This window comes from Astatotilapia calliptera, chromosome 3 (genome assembly GCF_964374335.1).
Source record: "Astatotilapia calliptera chromosome 3, fAstCal68.1, whole genome shotgun sequence".
In the NCBI taxonomy this organism is placed as follows: domain Eukaryota; kingdom Metazoa; phylum Chordata; class Actinopteri; order Cichliformes; family Cichlidae; genus Astatotilapia; species Astatotilapia calliptera.
This window is the reverse complement of record NC_137424.1, coordinates 82,827,770-82,851,247: the sequence shown is the minus strand read 5'-3', so window position 1 is coordinate 82,851,247 and position 23,478 is coordinate 82,827,770. Positions and strand designations below refer to the sequence as shown.

The window sequence follows — 23,478 nt, the reverse complement described above, 5'->3', positions numbered from 1 at the left end:
GGACATTTGCAGCCTATCAGAAACCAATTGTGGCTTCATGCTGCTGTCATGGCTGCATTAAATTACACATTGTTTCCGTGTGTCAGCTCACATGGAGTTGGATATCCTGGTCAAAGTTATCAGTGCTGAAAGAAAATGAGGCCACACCGTTGCTGTCAGTTGTCAGATTTTGTAGTGAGCGTGGTTGCCACATTTGTCCCGTGAACAGGTAGACCGGTGCGTCACAAACTGGTGTATTATTGTGGTACACTGCTCTGACCTGTTGAAGAACACAATGCTCTATCAATGGAAAATACAAACAATTTAAATGTGCTTTGTACGACAAACTGAGCTGAAAACAACATGTTAGGCTTACTTTTCCTTCCACATTAGATCCCCGTTCCCAAACCTTGGGCACGTTAATAAAAGACACTTTTCCAAGGACGTAAGAAATCGTGACTCTCTTCTCTTGAGGGAGTGAAACACCTGAATGTAAAAACTTTCATGTTACAATCTGTGAATGCCTTTTTGGTTAAATACACATCGATGTGTCATTTTAAAGGAATAACACAACTTGCCTGTTCCCTCTTCTTCCACTTTGGCCCTGATATCCAGAACATCTTGAAGCACCTTTTGGTCCATTTTAGTAAAAATTGACATGTTGAAGGAAAAAGTTGCACAGCCAGTCTTGTCTGCCTGGAAAGAACAATAAAGAAAGAAAATCACTGATATAAGAATAAACCAAAATTAGAATCAAATCTCATTCACAATCGAATCTATAAAATATATTAAATGTTCAAACTATGAGATTTTACAGAGTCATGAAAAACTTGAGCTCATTTAGAATTTGATGAAAGCAATATGGTTTAAAAATGCAGGGTGGGGGGACAAAAGTCTGGAGGGGTCAGTTGTACTAAACATAAACAGCTGAAGGAACATTTTGCAACTGATTATGTTACCTGGCAACAGATCATTCAGATAAACGTGTATAAAAAGATCATCATAGAGAGACAGAGTTTCTCACAAATACAGATGGGCGGAGGTTTACAAATCTGCACAAGACTGTGTCTACAAATTGTAGAACAATGACAGAATAATTTCATTAATGTAAAATTATCAAGACGGGGAATATCTCATCATCTGCAGCGCATAATGTCATCAAAACGTGCAAAGGATAAGGCTGAAATCCACTATCAGATGCAGTCTCCAGGTCCTTGGGCAGCAATGCATGAAAAACTGTCATCATTCTGCCACTCAGATCACTGCATGGCCTCAGGAGCACTTCCACAAATCAATATCTGCGCACAAAGTTCACCGTGCCACCCACAAACGCAGGTTAAAGCTCCATTGCGCAAAGAAGTCAAATGTGAATGCGAACTGGAAACGCTGCATTCTTTTCTGGGCAAAAGCTCATTTAAAACGACAAAAACTGCTCTGTGCTCAGATGATTCAGAATCTGAAATTCTTTTTGGAAGACACAGACGCCGTATCCTCCACAACATCCCAAACACCCTGTCGAGCTGGGCCTGTATAGCAGTATGATGGCGTCACCTCACAAAACCACTGTATCGTTTAAATTTCCCAGCAGCATCTCATTTATATCCTCAAAATCTCAGTACTACTATATAAATGTTATACAGTACTGTGAAAAAATCTTCACCCACTACCTTTTTGTGTGTTTGTTTGTTGGCCTCCAACTAAACAAACTTTCGTGGGATTTTTTAAAATGGGCTTGAGCAGTTTGTGTTGAGACTTTGGCAGCTTTTACATTCATTTCCAGTTCAGTCCCCATACCTGATCATTCTTAGAGAACTTTTCTTTTTTTCATTCATTTATTTCGATCAGGCACTTTATGTTGACCTATGAACCATCCAAGCACAACAAAGACACCTGCCTCAAGGGATTATTGTTTCTACACATAACAGACAACTTAGCAAACAACCAGTTTGAACTTTTATCCCATTGTCGATCCATCTTTTACTCCCATTTCCTTCTTTGAATCTGTGTTTGAATGTCTCAGTAAACCACTGTAGCTATTTCCCCCACTTTTCAGTTATTTATTTGTAACAAATGTTTGGAATCAAACATTTCACTTGGAATTCCAATCAAATTGATTCATGTTTGTGGCTGTAATGTGACAAAATGTGGAAAAGTTCAAGGGGGCCGAATACTTTTGAAAGCCACTGTTTTGAGACTCGACTGTACGCTGTGTTCGTGTTTTCCTCTGAAACAATAAGCTCCGTTGCAGCAGCCTTTCCACGCCTCTCTCTGTCTCTCACTAGCAAAGTTGACCCAGACAACAAAGTAAAGCTAGTTTTCAGCTACGAACCCGACACGAACCCGGCGTATTAGCCAGAGGTCCCTTTACTACGGTCCTGTTTTATATACGCGCGGAATAGTTTTCTACACGAGATCGCTTCAAGAAGTGCAGCCTTACCTAATGTCCACCTACTGTTACTCATTTATATTAAGATTTAAACATCTAGTTGGTGAAATAGTAGTGGAATACACTTTAACCTTCCCAACACTGAGCAGTAACTCAGTAAATCAGTCTAAATTGTTCAAACTTTTAACAGGAGCTGAATCTTTGATGTGTGTGTGTTGCGCTCTAAAAGTAGTTATAAAACTTACATTTTTCTGAATTGTTGGGAAAATCTTTAAAGACTATTCTTATTTAATTGTGTTTTGTTTTTGGACACATTTCTAGTTCATTTTTGTAGTTTACTAGCTCCAGGAGGTCAGAGTTCAGACATGTGATGTCATCAGTAAGCGCAGAATAAAACAGTGTCTGAGACGTGAGGAAGCGATGTTTTGCTGATGATATGCTATGCTGCCTGTAAACTCCAACCCTGAACTGAGGAGAATAAAGTTGCAAGAAAAAGGAGAATGGAGTCATGTCTCTCTGAGGGTGCAACATGTATATTTGTTCAGTTTGTTTAGGTGTCACAGTCTGATCAGAGTATTTTTGAAGTTCTTAGATTTCCCACAGAAGTTGTATTCTTTTGTGTGACAGACATAATGAGACACACCACTTGCCTTAGCCCTACCAGTAAAGCTAATCATCTAGCAGATATTAGAAACACCAACACAACCTATGCAGCCTTTTAGGCACAACAATAACCACTTCACTCCTTTGGAGCTGACACGTCCGTCCAAGAAAGATGAGATATCACTGACAATTCAAATCCGTGTATGAAACAAGTACGAGATGATGAACTGTAGGGAAAAAAAGTAAAGAGGACACACGGCGCCAGTTCAGCTGGGCAGAGCAGGCAACCTGTTTGCTGTAATGCTAATGCAGGGGCCTGAATGTACCCAAAGTATCAGAGACAAAAGAGAAATGAAGCCATAACTGTACCTGCTTTGTCTCTGTGTGGCAGGGCGCACTTATCTGCAATAGGGCCAAATCATCCTCACTGTGCACCAATATACCATGGAAAAAGTACCTAGTAGGTCTGCACACATTGACTGTAACACGTCCTGGTACAGGCTGTCCATACGTGTACCTGTTTAAAGAAAAATAAGTAAACATTATGAGTCATTTGCTCTCCAAACTCCAGATTTTACAACACATAATTTGTCCTGAAAGAACTTTTCCTTACTTTGCACACACTTTAGCTTCAATGTATTCCTGCCCAATACTCACTTCTTCAGATATATTTACTGTCACATCAAATTTGGGTAAAACTGGGGGGAAATATGAATGTCAGCATTTGCACTCCATTACAACAAAGAATTTAAGAATGAATAAGACTGACTTACCATATTTCTCCACTTTGAAGTTGTGAGATATTTTCCTCTCACCCATTGACACAATGATCTGGTACGGTCCCTCACGGGCCTCAGTGTCCAAGGAGTAAGAAAGCTGCAGTATTCTACTATTGGATGTTTCATTTAGCCACTGTCCAATCCTGTTACTGTGAGGATCCTGTTAAATCAAATTGCAGTGACAGCAAATACGCATAGTAGTTTTATAGATACATACATACATATACATACACACACACACATATATATATATATATATATATACACATATGGTTTCCCCTGCCTCTAAAATGACAACAATGGGAATGAAAAGGCAGGTGTAAAAACACAATAATTCTTTTGAACATTTGTTTATTTGTTCATTTTCTATAATACCAATGAAAGGAATAATAAGCTGGTAATGCCATTGTCAGCTATGAGTCACAGGGAGCTAGCTTTCTAACTTTACTGGCAGTGCAAAGTTGTGGTGACAGCAGGGCTTGATTGGTAATCTGGCATTCTGGACATTTTCCTGTTGGCTGTAAGACCAGTACAACTCTTTGTTGTCAATATCATTATACAGGCTTAAAGACTGGCTGGAATGGCAGCTGCACCTGACCCTACGAGCGCTGGCAGCAATCTCTCTGGTGTATTTTTTTGTACACTACTTTTCACTTTTACTTAATAATATTTTAAAGTAATGCTACTCTTACTTGAATAAAATTTTTGGATACTCGACCCACCTCTGTATATATGCAACCCAATTTGTCCAGTTTTGAAACTGTCAGTGACCTGGAGTAATACTGCAGAAGCAGTGTGTACATAAGCAGTGAGCAGGGAACAATCAAGTCTGACTCCATGTGTTCAGCATTGTGTTGATGCATTTACAGCAGAAGTAAAAAACCTTTTCTGGAGATATTCTCTTACCTGAAGTTCAATGACATCATACTGAAAGAAAGAACCAAAGACAGGTGGAGTTAAGAAATTGTTGTGTAAATCACTGCATCTCAATTCTAAACAGCATCATTAATAACACTGTTCAAAAACTCACCAGCTGATTGGCCGGTCGCATCTTATTATCCATCGCAACGACTCTGAAATTCACTGTGAGAAAAATTTTAAAGAGATTGTGTCTCTCTTTCTCTCCTTATACTTTAAAACAAAGGTCCATTAGGGTTGGGGCCATGACTGCTAAAATTAACAAAATAAACACTTAATTACATTACTAATTAAAATGGAAATAATTAATTAAATATCTAAACAATTTTATTATTAATTAAATTATGTATTTTGTTTTTCAATTTTCAATTAACTATTTCATGGTTGCTGTGCTGCAGTGCATCGTGAATTAATCTGTCACTGCAGCTTATCAACGGACACAGCATCTGATTTTTACCCTACACAGCAAGTCAATACAGATCTCAGATAAGGGACTGATATGAATTGGTGGTTATGTAGACAGACCGACCAAATGCTTGAAGGTTGCACTACATAAAAATAATAAAATCATATTTGGTGACACGGCAAGTATTTTAAAATATTGCTTATAGTGTAGCTCCATCAGGTCCGAATGGCTGTGTGCATTAAGCAGGGCACACTAAATAAACAGACACCCGGCCAAAGCATTAAATTGTCTGTGTCCCTGAGTTTGATGGGTGACAGATAAAACTGATTAATGAACACAAAATAATTAATTAAATTGAAAACCAATAATTGGACAATGAAATAATTAAATATCCTTGTAAATAATCAAAATGAGAAAAAATGAATTGAATATATAAAAAGATCATTAAATATGTGTTGGAAACTGGAAATAAGAAATAAAAACCTAAATATGTGTTGGTGTACGCTCAATTATCCAGGTAAGTAAATCTCCAAAAATTGATTCTGTTCATCTGGACGTTTTCAGTGGAGAAACGTTGCGTCACTGATCCAGGTGACTTCTTCAATCTCAGCTGACTGCAGGTTTCAATCTTATAAACAGTACATTTGCATAATGACTAAAACCAGCCCACTGAAGGAACAATCTGCCGTTCGCTACATGGAAGAAGTGCAAAGCAGAGCTCTGGTATCGCACCCTGGCTGGAACAAAACAAAGTCACTAGTTCAGGATTTCCCCACTGAAAACATCCAGATGAAAAGAAACTTTTGAGATCATTCAATACTTTTTTACATTTTTTAAATGAAATTACTGATATTTAATTAATGTATATATATACATATATACTTTTATACTAAGTTAATATACTGTGTTGTGTTGTTTGTTGCGTTGTGATGTGTCATATCGTGTCGTGTTGTGTTATATGTAGTGCCGAAGTAGGACAGTTTTTCCAATTTCATTGTACTACTGTACTATGTATGACTGTGCAATGACAATAAAGAGTTATCTTATCTTATCTTATCTTTTATATATATATATATATATAATACATGAGCGGGACACAGAAAGGAATTGGCAAGAATACCAGAGGCGCAAAACACCAGCTACTGGTAGACAGAACAGTCAGCCGAGACTGCAAGACCAGACTGACCAACCTGTGCACTGCCTGGATTGATTACAAGAAGGCCTATGACTCAATGCCCCACAGCTGGATACTGGAATGCCTAGAATTGTACAAGATCAATGGGACCCTAAGAGCCTTCATCAGGAACTCAATGGGGATGTGGCGTACAACACTAGAGGCCAACTCCAAACCCATAGCACAAGTCACCATCAAGTGCGGGATCTACCAAGGAGATGCTCTGTCCCCACTGCTGTTCTGCATAGGCCTGAACCCCCTCAGTGAGATCATTAACAAGACTGGCTACGGATACCGACTACGGAACGGAGCAGTTGTCAGCCACCTCCTGTACATGGATGACATCAAGCTGTATGCCAAGAGTGAACGAGACATCGATTCACTGATCCACACTACCAGGATATACAGCAATGACATTGGAATGTCGTTCAGACTGGAGAAGTGTAGTCGGATGGTAAAAAAGAGAGGGAAGGTAGTCAGAACTGAGGGGATTGAACTACCAGAAGGCAACATTGCAGACATAGAGGACAGTTACAAGTACCTGGGGAGCCCGCAGGCAAATGGGAACCATGAAGAGGCCGCTAGAAAGGCTGCAACCACCAAGTACCTGCAGAGGGTCAGGCAAGTCCTGAGGAGTCAGCTGAATGGTAAGAACAAGATCCGGGCCATCAACACGTACGCCCTGCCCGTGATCAGGTACCCTGCTGGGGTAATAGGCTGGCCAAAGGAGGAGATAGAAGCCACTGACATAAAGACAAGAAAGCTCCTTACCATGCATGGAGGGTTTCACCCCAAGTCCAGCACCCTGAGGCTGTACGCTAAGCAGAAGGAAGGGGGCCGGGGACTGGTGAGTGTCAGCACCACAGTCCAGGATGAGACAACGAACATCCAAGAATACATTGGGAAGATGGCCCCAACTGACCGAGTGCTCAGTGAATACCTCAGGCAGCAGAAACCCAAGAAAGAGGAGGGAGACGAGGAACCATCATGGAAGGACAGAGCCCTGCACGGTATGTACCACCAGCAGATAGAGGAGGTGGCTGATATCCAGAAATCCTACCAGTGGCTGGACAAAGCTGGACTGAAAGACAGCACAGAGGCACTAATCATGGCAGCACAAGAACAAGCTCTGAGCACAAGATCCATAGAGGCTGGGGTCTATCACACCAGGCAAGACCCCAGGTGCAGGCTGTGTAAAGATGCCCCAGAGACAATCCAGCACATAACAGCAGGGTGCAAGATGCTAGCAGGCAAGGCATACATGGAACGCCATAACCAAGTGGCCGGCATAGTGTACAGGAACATCTGTGCGGAGTATAACCTGGAAGTCCCGAGGTCAAAATGGGAGATGCCCCCAAGGGTGGTGGAGAATGACCGAGCTAAGATCCTGTGGGACTTCCAGATACAGACGGACAAAATGGTGGTGGCTAACCAACCGGACATAGTGGTGGTAGACAAACAGAAGAAGACGGCCGTAGTGATCGATGTAGCGGTTCCGAATGACAGCAATATCAGGAAGAAGGAACACGAGAAGCTGGAGAAATACCAAGGGCTCAGAGAAGAGCTCGAGAGGATGTGGAGGGTGAAGGTGACGGTGGTCCCCGTGGTAATCGGAGCACTAGGTGCGGTGACTCCCAAGCTAGGCGAGTGGCTCCAGCAGATCCCGGGAACAACATCGGAGATCTCTGTCCAGAAGAGCGCAGTCCTGGGAACAGCTAAGATACTGCGCAGGACCCTCAAGCTCCCAGGCCTCTGGTAGAGGACCCGAGCTTGAAGGATAAACCGCCCGCAGGGGCGTGCTGGGTGTTTTTTTTTTTTATATATATATAATTTATTTAAATTTAATTGATATCACTAATTTATATTTTAATTAACAAGACATTTCATTTATTGTCTAATTATGTGTTTCATACATTTTGGCACCCGTGGCCCTCCATTTTGGTGCTTTCAATTCCATGTTTGAACATAATTTAATTGTGAACAACAAAACTATTAAAGATAAAACCATTAAACTTTCACATAAAATGAATTTGACTCTAATCGGGGACAGATAGTACAAAAAATAAATCATGTCTGAGTAATATAATATGGCCTTTGTCCTTTGGCCGTGCACTCTGAGTATTCTGCATCTTTTATTTTGCATTACTGTGAATTTTTAAAATAGTTATATTCAAAGATGGACTCAGATTTCAAAGTGCGAACAAATATCTCGGTCGATGGACCGTATTAAATATCTTGAAAAGCGTCTGCTAAATGAAGCACAACTTTCACATCAATCATTGCATGTGTGTCCAAATTTTGGACCATAAAACTTGTTACACAAATTGGAGATGGTGGAGCAGCTGGCTCATGATGATGGAATTTGAATGAACTACATGTCTTATATAACATAACAGCACATTGTTACCTTTTTGTCCAGGGAGGTAGATGGGTTTATCTGTTTGGATGAATGTGAAGGGATCAGACGCTCGGATCATCACTTTTCTGACTTGTTTGGAGTAAAATGTGTCTCCTCGTACCTCCACCTGAAAATGTTGCACCTCCTTTTGTACCAAAGGAGCCTGAGACAGTGGGATATTTAGATAGTCATTAAAGCCTATAATGCTTACGATAACAACTAACAAACACACTTTGTGTGTGAAAGTGCTGGTTGCCAACCTCAAACTGAACACAGGTTTGAAAGGCCTCATTTGACGTATGCGTGAATAAGGTTGTGTTCTTCTCTCGGGACATCAAAGTGACAGTCATGACCAGAGTCCCACTGGGCTGTCGGAGAGTTGCACAGAATTTGGCCTCAGCTCCAGCTTCAATAACTGCAGGAATGGCCACCAGGTACTGGCTGCATACAGCATCACACATACAGCAGTTACTGCAGTGAACAACTCACACAGACAAAAACACGCTGAAGACAAACTCACGGTTCAGCCACCGCTTGATCCACATGCATCCAGCTCAGGAGGACACACAGAGTGCAGCTCAGGATCCAGAGACGGTCCATGACTGGTTGTGATAATCCTCAGTGTCAGCTTCTGCTAAATATCGGCTGATCGTCCCCACCCACATACACTGTAACAGCCACGTGTTTGAAACGCACTCATGTACTCTGATCTCCACAAAGTCAATCACTTACACATTTACAAAATCCCAATCCTGCTTTCAGCAGTGAACACTAAACTATAGACAACAGTAAAGTTTGTCATTCAGTGTAAAACATTACAGTAACATACAGTGCTCCAAGGTGATGTTTCTAAATCAGCTCCAAGTTTAATTTGGCTGTTACAAAAAGTTATTTCTGTTTCGAATGTGCCTGTTTTACTTAATAATGTGCATTTTCTTACCGTCAGTGCTGGGATATCCCACTGTAGTGTGTAACTACTGATATTCTCTGAAATCACTGGGCGTTACAGTAAGTGTAGCCACCAACAGTGCCCTTTACCCAGCGTGGGATGTCTGACTGCCATGTTTTTGACCTTATTTCTCAGGAAAGACTAAACAAACGTTTGTGTAGTGATAACAGGCTCAAACAAAACTGATGGATTCATCAGTGATGTCACAGACTGCTATATTTGCTTAAAAGACAAAAATCACAATGTTTCTGTCCAAATTAAAAATGAAACATGTTAAACAGCTTTTGTTGCACTTTAGTAAACAACACAGATCAAACTTCAGCCCACTGAAATAACTGCAGTGACAGTCACACTGCTGAGTGTGGAGGGATTTCTGGTCTGGTTTTTAAACTGTAACATTGCTGAGAATGAGTCATTATCTCTGACCCTCTGGACCCAGCAGTATTACCCCATGTTATTCTATTTGCCTTGTTTGATTTGCCTTTACGGGAAAAGGGTTTTTGTTTGTTCTGTCTCACTAAGGGGCTGTGGGGGTGGGGGGGGGGGGGCATGCTTTACACACATACAGATGTGTTAATCCATAAATGTTAATACAGTTTGTTAATACTTGTTAACAAATGCAGAAAATAAAGTTTGTTTAAAAACAGTTAACAGCATTGAACCCATGAAAGACTGAAGTCTGTACTGATATACTGAATATTTGCTGCTGATATGATATTATTAGATATTTATTATGATACATGTATTTATGACATGAGCTCACTCATGGTTACAGCGCTGGAACGTGTGGCCATGGACCCTAAACAGCAGGCTCAAATCGTGACAAACTTCATGGATCTGGAGTGTGACCCCAAAAAAGACTTCCCTAAATCTGCTGGTCTGGGAGTCCAGCAGTTCATCTAAACAAAAGGCACTTAGCCTAAAACTACGGTGGCCCCTAGAGATAAAGCACGTACAAACTCCAAAACACATGCAAACTGCAAAACACTTGCAAACTCCAAAACAATTGCAAACTCAAATTCAAATTCAAATTTTATTTGTCACGTACACAGTCATACACAGTACGATATGTAGTGAAATGCTTGGACAACTGCTCGTGACCTAAAGAAAACAAAAAAGGAAAAGGCTATGAATAAGATAGGAAATAAATATGAAAAATTAAAAAGGGTAAATTTAACTAGGAAGGAATAAAATATAAATTATAAATTAAGGTTAAAAATGAAATAACTGTACAACACACTGGGAAAGAATAAGATAAAATATATAAATTAAATTGAAAATAAAATAACTGTACAACAAAATACACAATATAGAACTATATAAGAATGTATGAACAAAATACACAAGAAGTATAAATAAATATATACACAATAACAGCAGCAGTGATTTAAGTGATGAAGTGAAAACAATGTCCAGAATGTGTGTAAGAACTATATGTGTGGGTCAGTACTGTGTGGTGGTGTGATTGTGATTGAGAGACCGTATCGCCTGCGGGAAGATGCTCCTCCTCAGTCTCTCTGTGTTGGTCTTCAGGGAGCGGAATCGCTTTCCTGACCTCAACAGAGAGAACAGTCTGTTGTTGGGATGGCTGAGGTCCTTCACGATCTTCCTGGCCTTGGTCCAGCACCGCCTGCTGTAGATTGAGTGCAGGTCAGGGAGCTCGGAGCGGATGGTGCGCTCAGCTGACCGCACAACCCTCTCTAGAGCTCGTCTGTCCTGCATGGTGCTGTTCCCGAACCAGGTTAAGATGTTTCCCGTCAGGATGCTCTCTATGGTGCACGAGTAAAAGTTCCGGAGCACCTTGGAGAGCAGTTGGAAGTCTCTCAAGCGTCTGAGGTGGTAGAGACGCTGACGGGCCTTTTTCACCACGGAGTTGATGTGACAGGACCATGACAGGTCCTGTGTGATGTGAACTCCGAGGTATTTGAAGCTGTCCACTCTCTCCACTGGGCACTCGTTGATGACGGGGGTCTGGTAGTTCCTCTCCTGCTAAGTGCTGAAGTCCACTATCAGCTCCTTTGTCTTACTGACGTTTAGAAGGGGGTTGTTCCTCTGGCACCAGTTCTCCAGATTCCTAATCTCCTTCAGGTAGGCCGTCTCGTTGTTATCAGAGATCAGGCTCACCACGACGGTGTCGTCAGCAAACTTGATGATGGTGGTGGAGCTGGTAGTGGCCACACAGTCATATGTGTACAGAGAGTACAGCAGGGGGCTCAGAACACACCCCTGGGGGGCTCCAGTGCTGAGAGTGGTGGAGGCTGAGACATGTCCGCCCATCCTTACTGCCTGTGATCTGCCAGTTAGGAAGTTGGAGATCCACTGACACATAGATGAGCTGAGTCCCCCTTCTAATGTCCAAAACAACTCCAAAGCACTTGCAAACTCCAAAGCACTTGCAAAATCCAAAACACATGCAAACTCCAAAACACTTGCAAACTCCAAAACACTTGCAAACTCCAAAGCACTTGCAAAATCCAAAACACTTGCAAACTCCAAAACACTTGCAAACTCCAAAACACATGAAAACTCCAAAACACTTGCAAACTCCAAAGCACTTGCAAACTCCAAAGCACTTGCAAAATCCAAAACACTTGCAAACTCCAAAACACTTGCAAACTCCAAAACACATGAAAACTCCAAAACACTTGCAAACTCCAAAGCACTTGCAAAATCCAAAACACTTGCAAACATCCTTATAGAATATGATGTAACACTATAGATCAACTTACCTCAGAATATATAAAGCATATAAACAATTACAGCAATATGATGCAACAAACACAGCAGTACTACTAATCCAAAATACTCAAAGCTTCATAGAACTGAAACAAACATTTAGCTCCATTCAGCTGCTGATACATACTTTAGGTTTCTGAACATTAAACTTGTTGCTGCCTTTCATAGTGTGTAACATGAAGGCCCTGAGTACTTTCTCAAACACCGAAAACACTGGGATGATAACTTTATTTGAACATTACCTAATAAGACTGATTCAGGACAGACATTAGTTATGTTAAAGTTTCCTAGCAGTCCTTCACAAACAGGGAACAGTCTGTCTATTCTCTCCATCTGTCAGCTGCTGCTGGCTCTTCCTCCTCCTCTTCCTCACACACTGCTGAGTTTGTCCTGGTGGATCATCAGGGGTGCAAAGCCTCACAGATGATGTGCAGCAGTGGGTCCCTCAGTCTGTCCTCACTCTGGACACTTGCAGTTGTCACACATGGAAATCAAATGTGTGATAAGCTGCAGGATTCAAACACAAGTGTGACTTATAAATACATGTTCATACTTTTATTCCACAATCAGAGAGAAAGAAAAGAGAGAGAGTGCAGGACAGACAGACAGGTGACAGTCTCAGGTGTACACACTCCTACAAAACAGCACAAAAGAAGGAGGATTTAGTGTTTGTGTTATTACAAAACAAGAAGAGTTCCCAGATGGTACAGTGGACACATGTGTGACTCCTGTGATTAAAGCATCTTTCTTTCAGCTTAACGAGTGAACCGTCAGCTCGTTCAAACGCACATTAAAGTCTGTTTGGATTGACACCACCGAATAGAGGCAGCAATATAACAGAGCTAACATTAACAGTGCAGTGAATCCTGCTTGTGCCGTGATAGTCAGGACTGCAAACCGAGCAGCATCACTGACTTTCAGCTTGTTGTGTTTGTGGATATATGACTGACTTTAATTAATAAAATCCATTTTAATCCATAACATCATCACATTCTCTGTAAGATTAAAGTCAACTATGGAACGGCGTATATTTTGAAGTAAAGGCTTTAAAACCAAATTAGTAAAAACATCGCTAATGTCACATAACTTTCCCGACATGCGGCCAACAGTAATGTTTTAATGTTCTTCATTATAAAAACATTTGCGCATAAATAAGTGACATAATATTCAGTACTTACTTCTGAAAGTTTACTCTTCGGCAGCTCCGCTTCCGCCGTTTTTTTCAGCAAAATTATCCACACCACAGCCGCACTATGAAATCTGGGATATGTTGGGCCATGAAGGCTACACCGACCCATCCTTAAAATTCAGGGAAATTAAGGACGCATTTGAGGGCCGCATTTCGAGCAGCCTTTGAATTGGGACAGCCTTCATTGTGTTGCTGTGACGTAATCGGCCTTAAAATGCGGCCTTTAAGGCTGCAGACCCCAAATCCAGTCATTGGTACTTCCTGGCTTGTGTAGTTACTAGGTAACAAAAGCTCAACACTGCCTCTAGCGTCCTGGAGCACTTCCGTTGTGTTTTGGAATTTGCATGTGCTTTGGGATTTGCAAGTGCTTTGGAGTTTGCAAGTGTTTTGGAGTTTGCATGTGTTTTGGAATTTGCATGTGCTTTGGGGTTTGCAAGTGTTTTGGAGTTTGCAAGTGTTTTGGAGTTTGCAAGTGTTTTGGAGTTTGTATGTGTTTCGGAGTTTGCAAGTGTTTTGGAGTTTGCAAGTGTTTTGGAGTTTGTACGTGCTTTGTCTCTAGGGGCCACCGTATAAAACAGATATAGATGTGTTTATCCAATAAGAGAAGGTACGACCGCTGCCATGCTCCCAGGAGGGTGTGAATGCCAGAACACCCTGGAATGCACACAAAGTCTTTGCAGACTATTAAGGATCAGACCCCTATCAATATGACACCGACTATCAACTCTAAGCATATATGAGTAAATATTTCTAAGCATGAATGACAATCAACAATACAAATCTAACACTAGATAGAAGAGCAGCTCCAGCACGCACATTACTGATATCCACCTGTGTTACCTCACTTATATGAGGAGCTGGATCATTTCTTAGGCACAAATGCATAACCTTATATGAGTAACTCTGGATTAAAACAATGACATACTTAGGTGCAGAGATAGGCAGTAACGTGTTACAAGTAATCCAGTTACCTTTTTCAAGTAACAGGTAATGTAAGGGATCGAGCACGCTGCGTTACTGCGTTACTAAACCGTGTTTGTTGGTGAGAGTGTCTCATGACAATGACATACAAGTGTGACGTCCATGGTAACGGACATGTGCAGATCAACAATGGAAAATGTATCGAGTGTGGGAGAGAGTACGACCATGCAGCATTTAGAGATTGGAAGTACTTATATTACTTTGAGTTTGATTCCATTAAAAGTGACAAAAACATTGGAGTCCACTGTACACTCTGTGTGGGAAGAAAACTTTACAATCAACAGAAAAAGTTTACAATGCCTTTGAACATGGACACTGCAGGCCTACTTGTTGTTCCTAGAGTATTTAAAAGTAGAATGGGAGGCAGAGCCTTCAGTTTTCAGGCCCCTCTTCTGTGGAACCAGCTTCCAGTTTGGATTCAGGAGACAGACACTATCTCTACTTTTAAGATTAGGCTTCAAACTTTCCTTTTTGCTAAAGCATATAGTTAGGGCTGGACCAGGTGACCCTGAATCCTCCCTATAATTGTTAAAAGGCCGAAAACCTCTCCTGAGGTCAATTACTGATGTGTCCTGAAATCTGTATGTAAAACGTAGTGTAAATAACAGGTAATAAGCTGGCTCGTGCTGCTGTCTCAGAGTCCACTGGGGGTGGTAGAGTCAGCCATAAACTTTACTAACATTTTCTTAGGATTCAATGACGACCTAAACTCTTTAATTTATATATTAATGATATTTGTGACGTATCTAAAAGGTTAAATTCGATTTTATTTGCAGATGACACAAATTTTTATTGCTCTGGAGAGAATTTGAAAGACTTGGTTGAAATTATGACTTCTGAGATGTTAAGAATAAAAAAATGGTTTGATGTAAATAAATTATCTTTGAATCTGACGAAAACGAAATATATGATATTTGGCAATCGTGTAAAGGAGGATAAAGTCATTATGTTTATAGAGGAAGAATTGATTGAAAGAGTTACTGAATTTCGTTTTTTGGGTGTAATAGTGGATGAGAATTTGACATGGAAATCTCATATTGAACATATTAGAAAGAAAATGGTCAAAAGTATTTATATTTTGGGTAGTATAAGAGATTTATTAAATTATAAAACAATGCGTATTTTATATTTTTCTTTGTTTTTTTCATATATCAACTATTGTGTTGAAGTTTGGGGGAATACATATGAGAATACCATAAAACCTTTAAACCTATTACAGAAGAAAGTTATACGAATAATTCATAATGTTAAATATAGAGAACATACAAACAAATTATTTATAGAATCAAAATTATTAAAATTAGGAGATTTAGTGAAATTACGGACATTATTAATTATGTTTAAGGCTAAAAATAATATTTTGCCTTTTAAGTTACAAAGAGTATTTTTGATGTGTTCAAGGGGAGAAGAGAATAGAAGGAATTTTTATTTTAAACATCAGTTAGCCAGGACTACACAAAGATTAATGAGCACAACGGTTAGGGGTATAAGACTGTGGAATTCACTTCATTATAATTTAAAGAATTGTATAAATTTACAATGTTTTAAAAAGTGTTATATGTTTAAAACGATAACTCAGTATGAAGAATGCGAATGAATGTGATGTTGGTTTGGGATTCGACCGGAGAGAAATGTCAATATTAGTTTGTTCCTGATTTTTGGTGCCCACCGGTGATATAAGTTCGATGGTAGATAGGGGGCAGGGTTTAATAAGAATATTTTCTTCTTCCTGCTCCTTTTCACACATGGTTGTTGTGTTTTGTTGACAGAAGATGTGGTTGTTTTGTTTGATTTGTAGTACCAAGTGTGAAATAAATAAAAATGAAATGAAATGAAATGAAATGAAACGAAACATGAGTTTCAGTCAGTTTCCCTAACCACTCTGCTTTTTCACTGCCTAATCCTAACCGAAGACTCTTTCCAGTCATCTTGCCTGGCTGTGCGGAACTCTTTCATGGATGGACACAGTATGCCCCTGGACCCGCCCCAAGTGAGATACCAGCCAGGTGGAGCACAATATCCATAGAGGCTGGGGTCTATCACACCAAGTAAGGCCCAAAGTGAAGACTGTGTAAAGATGCACCAGCACATAACAGCAGGGTGTAAGATGCTAGCAGGCAGGGCATACATGGAACGCCATAACCAAGTGGCCGGCGGAGTCCAAATTACCATCAGGGTGTACACCTCACCCCTGACGTCGTTGCCCACCTCTCAATTTTAAATACACTTAGTCATTGAGGGCTAGCAGGAGGGACTATGCGCTTACCTGCTGCTCCTTGGCAGGTAGCTCCATGCCCTCCTGGGTTTTAATTACACCTTAGAACACATATGCATCAACACTACAATGAGCGGGTGGAGGGAGGTTTGGAGTCTTCTCCCACTCCCATTCTCTGCGGCCTGCTGGAGTGGGAGGGCTAGTGGGAGGAGTTGGCCGTCCAACTGCGGTCTGGGGTGTGGGGCCTCCCTGCTGCTGCGGAGTCGGGGTGGTCTGCCTCTCCCCACCGCAGGGAAAAGGGTAACACCACCTGGGTCTGGGTGCAATTCCCCCCTCCAGGGGCAAGGGTACCTAGACCCGGTTTGTAGAGTACGCTTGGGGAGTGTGATTGTGTGTACAGCGTCTCTTTATGTCTGTCTCCACGTTGGTTGAGTGTGGAGTGAGTGCATATGAGAGCATGAGGGTGGGAATGGATGTTTGTGTCTGTGGGTGCCTGTATGTCTGTGTCTATATGTCAGGTTGGGTATCAGACGCCACCTCTCTGGGGACACCTCAGGCCCTCCAAGGTTTGGAGGCCTATCTCCACCCACCACCACTTCACCTGCCGGTGACGGACTCCCTCAGGTGTCGGTGTGTTGGTGGTTCTTTGTGTCTGGGGGTGGGCGTCCGGGTACACACCGGCTCACTTCTTGGCGGCCGCTTGTCGGGGCCTGGGGCCTGGGGCTCGCTCGGGCCCCTTTGGAGGTGGGGTGCCCCCGGCCTCTCGGCCTGGGGCTCGGTCACTCAGGCACAGCTGGGGGCCGGCGGAGCTCACGGGCGCGTCACTGCAACTCCCCCTGACTTCTGCTCCGCGGCTGCTGGGCGAGCCCTCATCTGGGACTCTCCTCAGCTCTTTCTGGGACAGTGGTGCAGCTGCCCCTCTGTTGGTCTTCCATGGTCTCTTGTGTTCTGGGGGCCTCTGGATGTCTGGAGTTTTGATCTCCTCCATACCCGCTTCACACCCTGGAGGATGGGGCTGTGGCCCCCCCACACTCCCTAGCAGATCATTACATGGAAAAACCTTTGGAATGCAAGCATGCTGATCCACACAGGTATGCACACATGGGTATTCACAGACGCGGACTAAAGCTTTCTTGGCTGCTGCCTCAAAGCACACTGTGCGCTGTCTATCTTGCGTGCTGCACAATATCGTTTATTATTTAGTAAATATTGATATCTATGACTAGCTAGTTTATTGTGATGGTGCTTTGTTTTCTCTATTACTATGTTGCTCTTTGTTGTTTGCTGTCTCCTCTGTTTGTTTTTTTTGTTTTTTTTGTTTTTCTCCATACAGGTGACACAGGAGTTCTTTTTTTTTTTTCTCTCTCTTCCCCCCCCCCCCCTCTCACCGTCTCTTCTCCCCTTTGGTTTTCTTTCTTTCTCTCTCCCTGTCCTATTTATAAAAAAAAAAAAAAAAAAAAAATGACAAAGGATGAAATGAAGCTCTGCCATCACGTAATGTCGCATACTGCTGTTTCTGATGTCATTTAAAAAAAAAAAAAAAAAAAAAAAAAAAAGGATTCAATGACGAAACATGAGTTTCAGTCAGTTTCCCTAACCACTCTGCTTTTTCACTGCCTAATCCTAACCGAAGACTCTTTCCAGTCATCTTGCCTGGCTGTGCGGAACTCTTTCATGGATGGACACAGTATGCCCCTGGACCCGCCCCAAGTGAGATACCAGCCAGGTGGAGCACAATATCCATAGAGGCTGGGGTCTATCACACCAAGTAAGGCCCAAAGTGAAGACTGTGTAAAGATGCACCAGCACATAACAGCAGGGTGTAAGATGCTAGCAGGCAGGGCATACATGGAACGCCATAACCAAGTGGCCGGCATAGTGTACAGGAACATCTGTGCCGAGTATAACCTGGAAGTCCCGAGGTCAAAATGGGAGATGCCCCCAAGGGTGGTGGAGAATGACCGAGATAAGATCCTGTGGGACTTCCAGATACAGACGGACAAAATGGTGGTGGCTAACCAACCGGACATAGTGGTGGTAGACAAACAGGAGAAGACGGCCGTAGTGATCGATGTAGCGGTTCCGAATGACAGCAACATCAGGAAGAAGGAACACGAGAAGCTGGAGAAATACCAAGGGCTCAGAGAAGAGCTCGAGAGGATGTGGAGGGTGAAGGTGACGGTGGTCCCCGTGGTAATCGGAGCACTAGGTGCGGTGACTCCCAAGCTAGGCGAGTGGCTCCAGCAGATCCCGGGAATAACATCGGAGATCTCTGTCCAGAAGAGCGCAGTCCTGGGAACAGCTAAGATACTGCGCAGGACCCTCAAGCTCCCAGGCCTCTGGTGGAGGACCTGAGCTTGAAGGATTTACCACAGGGGCAAGTGGGGAATTTTCTTTTTCTTTTTATATACATATATGTTTGGAGATATAATAAAAACTCACATACGTTAGAGTGAAGTAAGAATCTTTTTTGTAACCTGTGACAACAAACACAACAACACAAATCTGAAAGAGAACTGTGTGAGAAAATGATTAAATACTGTATATGTGACAGAGAGACACAGAGACATCATGTTAATATGTAAAAATATTTAATGTGGTTCATACAGCACCAACATCACAACATCATAGCGTCAGGGTGATTATATGGATATATATGATACTGATGCAGGCGGCTATCAATCAGAGGGACTGACAGGAAGTGTGGGTGTGGCCGCAGTGCCTCCGTCATGGGACCTTCCTGCTCTGATTGGAGCGCAGAGGTCAGAGGGGGTGTTTTATGATGTTCGTCTGATGCTTCCTGACAGTCAGCAGCTTTGACCTTTGAACCACATGAAACGTTTTGACCCCACATGTGACACAGAGTCAGGAAACTCTGTGGAGATTGTTACCTCTAAACAGTTTCGCCCGGTTCGTAGATTCCTCAGGCCTCCAGAAAGAACACCGGGGACTAAGTAGTCAAATCACAACACTTTTATTAATCCACACTCATTGATCACACTTATTGATTACACCTATTGATTACACCTTCTAGAAGGGAGATGTACAGGACCCTGGAACTCCTCTGCAGATCTCAACTCCTTTGTCTGTTACATGCAGTTTTGTATCAGTGACCCCCCTTCTAAACCCTCTACAAGGTGCCATAAAACTAAGTGCTATGTTTACATACTTTCACTTGAGTGTGTGCGTGTGAATGCCTACATGTGCGCGTTCCCGCGTGTCTATGTGTATGTCTGAGTGCACGTGAATGAGTGTGCATAACAGTTAAAGCACTGTGGGTGTAGGTGACTCCCTAGAGGTCATAAAAACCCATCTCCCTTCCAGACCACAGTTATCCAGGTCAAATGTTGAGACCCCCACCCAAACATTCTCTGGGGAATTTCCACTCAGCATTAACTCCTCTCTGTTTTACTTTCGCAGCTCAACTGGGGAGGGTCTCCTATACTCTACTCCTAAGTTCATGACACAATCAGGCCTTTATTACATTGAGGGCAGTGTCAGTGTCTCTACAATAATTCTACATTCTATGTTAACACATTTCTCAACTCTAAAGAAGGCTACACATAATTCTACATTCTATGTTAACACATTTCTCAACTCTAAATCAGCTAAACATTTCTTCAAGTTCCCCTTTTTATCTGCCCAAAGGCAGATAAAACTAAACTAAATCCCTCACCATAATGTTGTCATACTGTGACTCCCCATTTCCCAAAAGTGGCATCATGGTTCGGCCTTTGTATCAGATTCTCCCACAGCACGATTGATGAGTCTCACAAGCAAAGCTCTGATACAAGGCACACAACAACACCCACACTACTGCAATAAAAACAGACAAAGAAACCATAATTGACATAATGAAACCTTTCCATTGCCCAAAGACAGAGGTCATCCATGCTTCCAACGGGTTATCCACTCCCGAATGCTCATGCATTGTAATGGACAACGTTCTCAGACCTTCCAGCGCTCGGGTCACAGAGCCATCAGGGGTTGTATTATTTGGAATAAAGGTACAACACATATCCCCAAACATCGCGCAAATGCCCCCTTTTTCTCCCAACAACATATCTAACGCCATCCAATTTTGTACTGCCATTAAAGATGTTGGACCCAACTGCTCAGCAAGCCCTTCAACCGCGTCCCTGGTAAGGTTTGCCAATCTCAGGACATTATAGTGCACATAATTAATATGATCCACATTCTTATTTGGAGTTACTGGAAAAAATGCAGAAATTATGGGAAGATTTTCAAATCCTCCAGCAATTTGGTCAGTTAACTTAAATTCATTAGGCACACCCCTAGGGACTCCAATGGCATCTATATATGTTGGTGATCCTAATGTAAGTTCAAACGATTCTGGTGACCGTTTGGTCAACACTTGGCATCTCCGTCTGGCTGTCAATTGAGCAGTGCCAGGCTTACCCAGCCGCACCCCCTTTTCACCTACTAAAACGAGAGGTGCACCTAAACGTACCATAGCACAGAGACCAGAAGTCCCACTAGGAATTTGTTAAGGTTCAAATATTGAGGAAGGAGAGTACAAACAACCATGGTCCAAGAGCTTGGTCAAACAATTGATTTTAATGAATACACGCGTGGGAAGACAACTCTGTACGCAGACAGGAATTGATCTTCGACTTAATCAAAGCATACACAGATTTTTATAGCATCAGGGTTTGAATTAATGACGCCCCTTCATACGTCACAGACAGGATATATACATACGTCAAATCAAAACCACAATGACTTTTAACACAGTTCAAAAGAACATCGTCTTCTATTTTCATGGCCGGTACTTCCTGTCTACCTTTCAGTTCTTGTCTTGAAGTGAATTGTTCCTCTTTCTTGCAGAGACAACAAGAAACTGTTCCTCGTTTACAGAGACGCTTTCGCAGTTACAACCAGACATGACTAATCTCTCACCTATAAATCTAACTAATGTGTGTGTGTGTGTGTGTGTGTGTGTTGACCTCACATGCGCTCTCATCTCACCGTTGCACTTCTGACCTTTTACCAGACCAGAGGCTCATCCTTAGGTACAATAACCTAACTGAAACTACATGTACTATGTTGAATAAATGTTTTAATCAAGAACCTCTAATGAAAACGTAATATAAAATGACCTGATATAAGTGTTTTGTAAACATGTATTGCAATCCTTCTATGTTCTAGTTTTCCCTCAGCATGTATCATCTGGACACTCTCACCAGTGAAGCTTAAGACCCTTAATGAACCTGAACATCAACTCAAAATAAGCACAGATATGCAATATGTATAAAATAGTTATAACTGCATCTGGAATACAAGGTTAATATAATAACTGTATGCATAAACATCTTAAGGCCATCTTAAAGCCATCTGTTACATTGTTAAAGCAATGATCAATTTGAATAACCTAGTAATTCAAATAGCCTCGTCTAGCCAGCTGCTCAGAATAACTTAGATTCTGCTTTCACTTCTGCAAACTCTCTGCAAGCCTGCAGTTTCCTGTCAGCCTGTGACTTTAATCTTTCACACACTGTTAAACCTCTGAATGCAATATCCATGCTGCAGATTATATTATTAATGCAATGGTAATGATGATAATTATTTAACAATAGCAGTAAAATAATTTCCCTGCTCCACAAATTCTAACATATAATCTGTACCCACCACAATAATAATACAAACCAGCACGTGCCCACAGGCCTATTTCGGTGCTAGTGTCTCTTGATACCTTTCCTCTGGCCAGGTACGTCACAGTGCACCAATCGGCGTTAATCTCCCCGGCCTCATGCTCATGTCTGTCAGGGAAAGACACAGTAAAGTTAAAACACGTGTAGTTGGCTTTTCTTGGTGTGAAAGGACCAAGTACAGTGTCATTACCTATTGGTGGAAACAAACTAGCTAACATAGTGCAATTACCTTCAGAAACCGCTTCTCTCGTGAGTCTGAGCATGCACTCAAATCCCCACTGGTCTTCAGGATATAGGGGAGCTGGTTCTGTGAAAAGATGTGGGCGGGCAGCTGCGCACGCCACACAATCTGAAACATTTTGTTCTCTAGCATTTTGGATGAGCCAGTCTAGCCACAGCTCCTCCTTGAATCGCTACCTTATCGTGGTGGAGGGGTTTGTGTGTCCCAGGGATCCCAGGGGCTATGTTGTCTGGGGGCTTTTGCCCCTTGGTAGGGTCTCCCATGGCAAATTGGTCCTGGGTGAGGGACCAGACAAAGAGCGATTCAGAAGACCCTTATGAAAAGGATATCGAGGGAACAGTTTACCCTGCCCGGGATAGGGTTACCGGGGCCCCGCCCTGGAGCCAGGCCCGGGGAGGGTGCCCGAGGGCGAGCGTCTGGTGGCCGGGCCTTAGTCCATGGGGCCCGGCGGGCACAGCCCGAAGAGGAGACATGGGCCCATCCTCCCGCAGGCCCACCACCCGCAGGAGGCGCCATAGGGGTCGGGTGCAGTGTGTGCCGGGTGGCGGCCAGGAGCGGAGGCCCTGGCGGACTGACCCCCGGCTGCCAAGACTGGCAATAGGGACATGGAATGTCACCTCTCTGGTGGGGAAGGAGCCTGAGTTAGTGCGTGAGGTTGAGAGGTACCGGCTAGATATAGTCGGGCTCACCTCTACGCATGGCTTGGGCTCTGGAACCAGTCTCCTGGAGAGAGGCTGGACTCTGTCTCAGTCTGGAGTTGCCCCTGGTGAGAGGCGGCGGGCTGGGGTGGGTATTCTAATATCCCCTCGGCTTGCTGCCGGTACGTTGGGGTTTTTCCCGGTGGACGAGAGG

The 23,478-nt window shown here is 42.6% G+C and overlaps 1 protein-coding gene across 1 annotated transcript in view; it reads right to left on the bottom strand.

Moving 5' to 3' along the window:
- The window catches only part of LOC113019649 (alpha-2-macroglobulin-like), a 32,774-nt gene extending 23,133 nt beyond the window's left edge, over positions 1-9,641 (bottom strand). Inside the window, exons 1-12 of the mRNA XM_080299515.1 lie at positions 9,584-9,641; positions 9,164-9,288; positions 8,904-9,084; positions 8,653-8,806; positions 4,778-4,830; positions 4,654-4,674; positions 3,742-3,907; positions 3,582-3,666; positions 3,338-3,485; positions 558-675; positions 356-465; positions 92-259 (exon numbers count right to left, since the gene is read on the bottom strand). Of these exons, the coding sequence (XP_080155641.1) occupies positions 92-259; positions 356-465; positions 558-675; positions 3,338-3,485; positions 3,582-3,666; positions 3,742-3,907; positions 4,654-4,674; positions 4,778-4,830; positions 8,653-8,806; positions 8,904-9,084; positions 9,164-9,243 (1,284 nt within the window). The 5' untranslated portion in view covers positions 9,244-9,288; positions 9,584-9,641. The remainder of the gene's footprint in view (positions 1-91; positions 260-355; positions 466-557; positions 676-3,337; positions 3,486-3,581; positions 3,667-3,741; positions 3,908-4,653; positions 4,675-4,777; positions 4,831-8,652; positions 8,807-8,903; positions 9,085-9,163; positions 9,289-9,583) is intronic.
- Between the last annotated feature and the right edge of the window lie 13,837 nt (positions 9,642-23,478).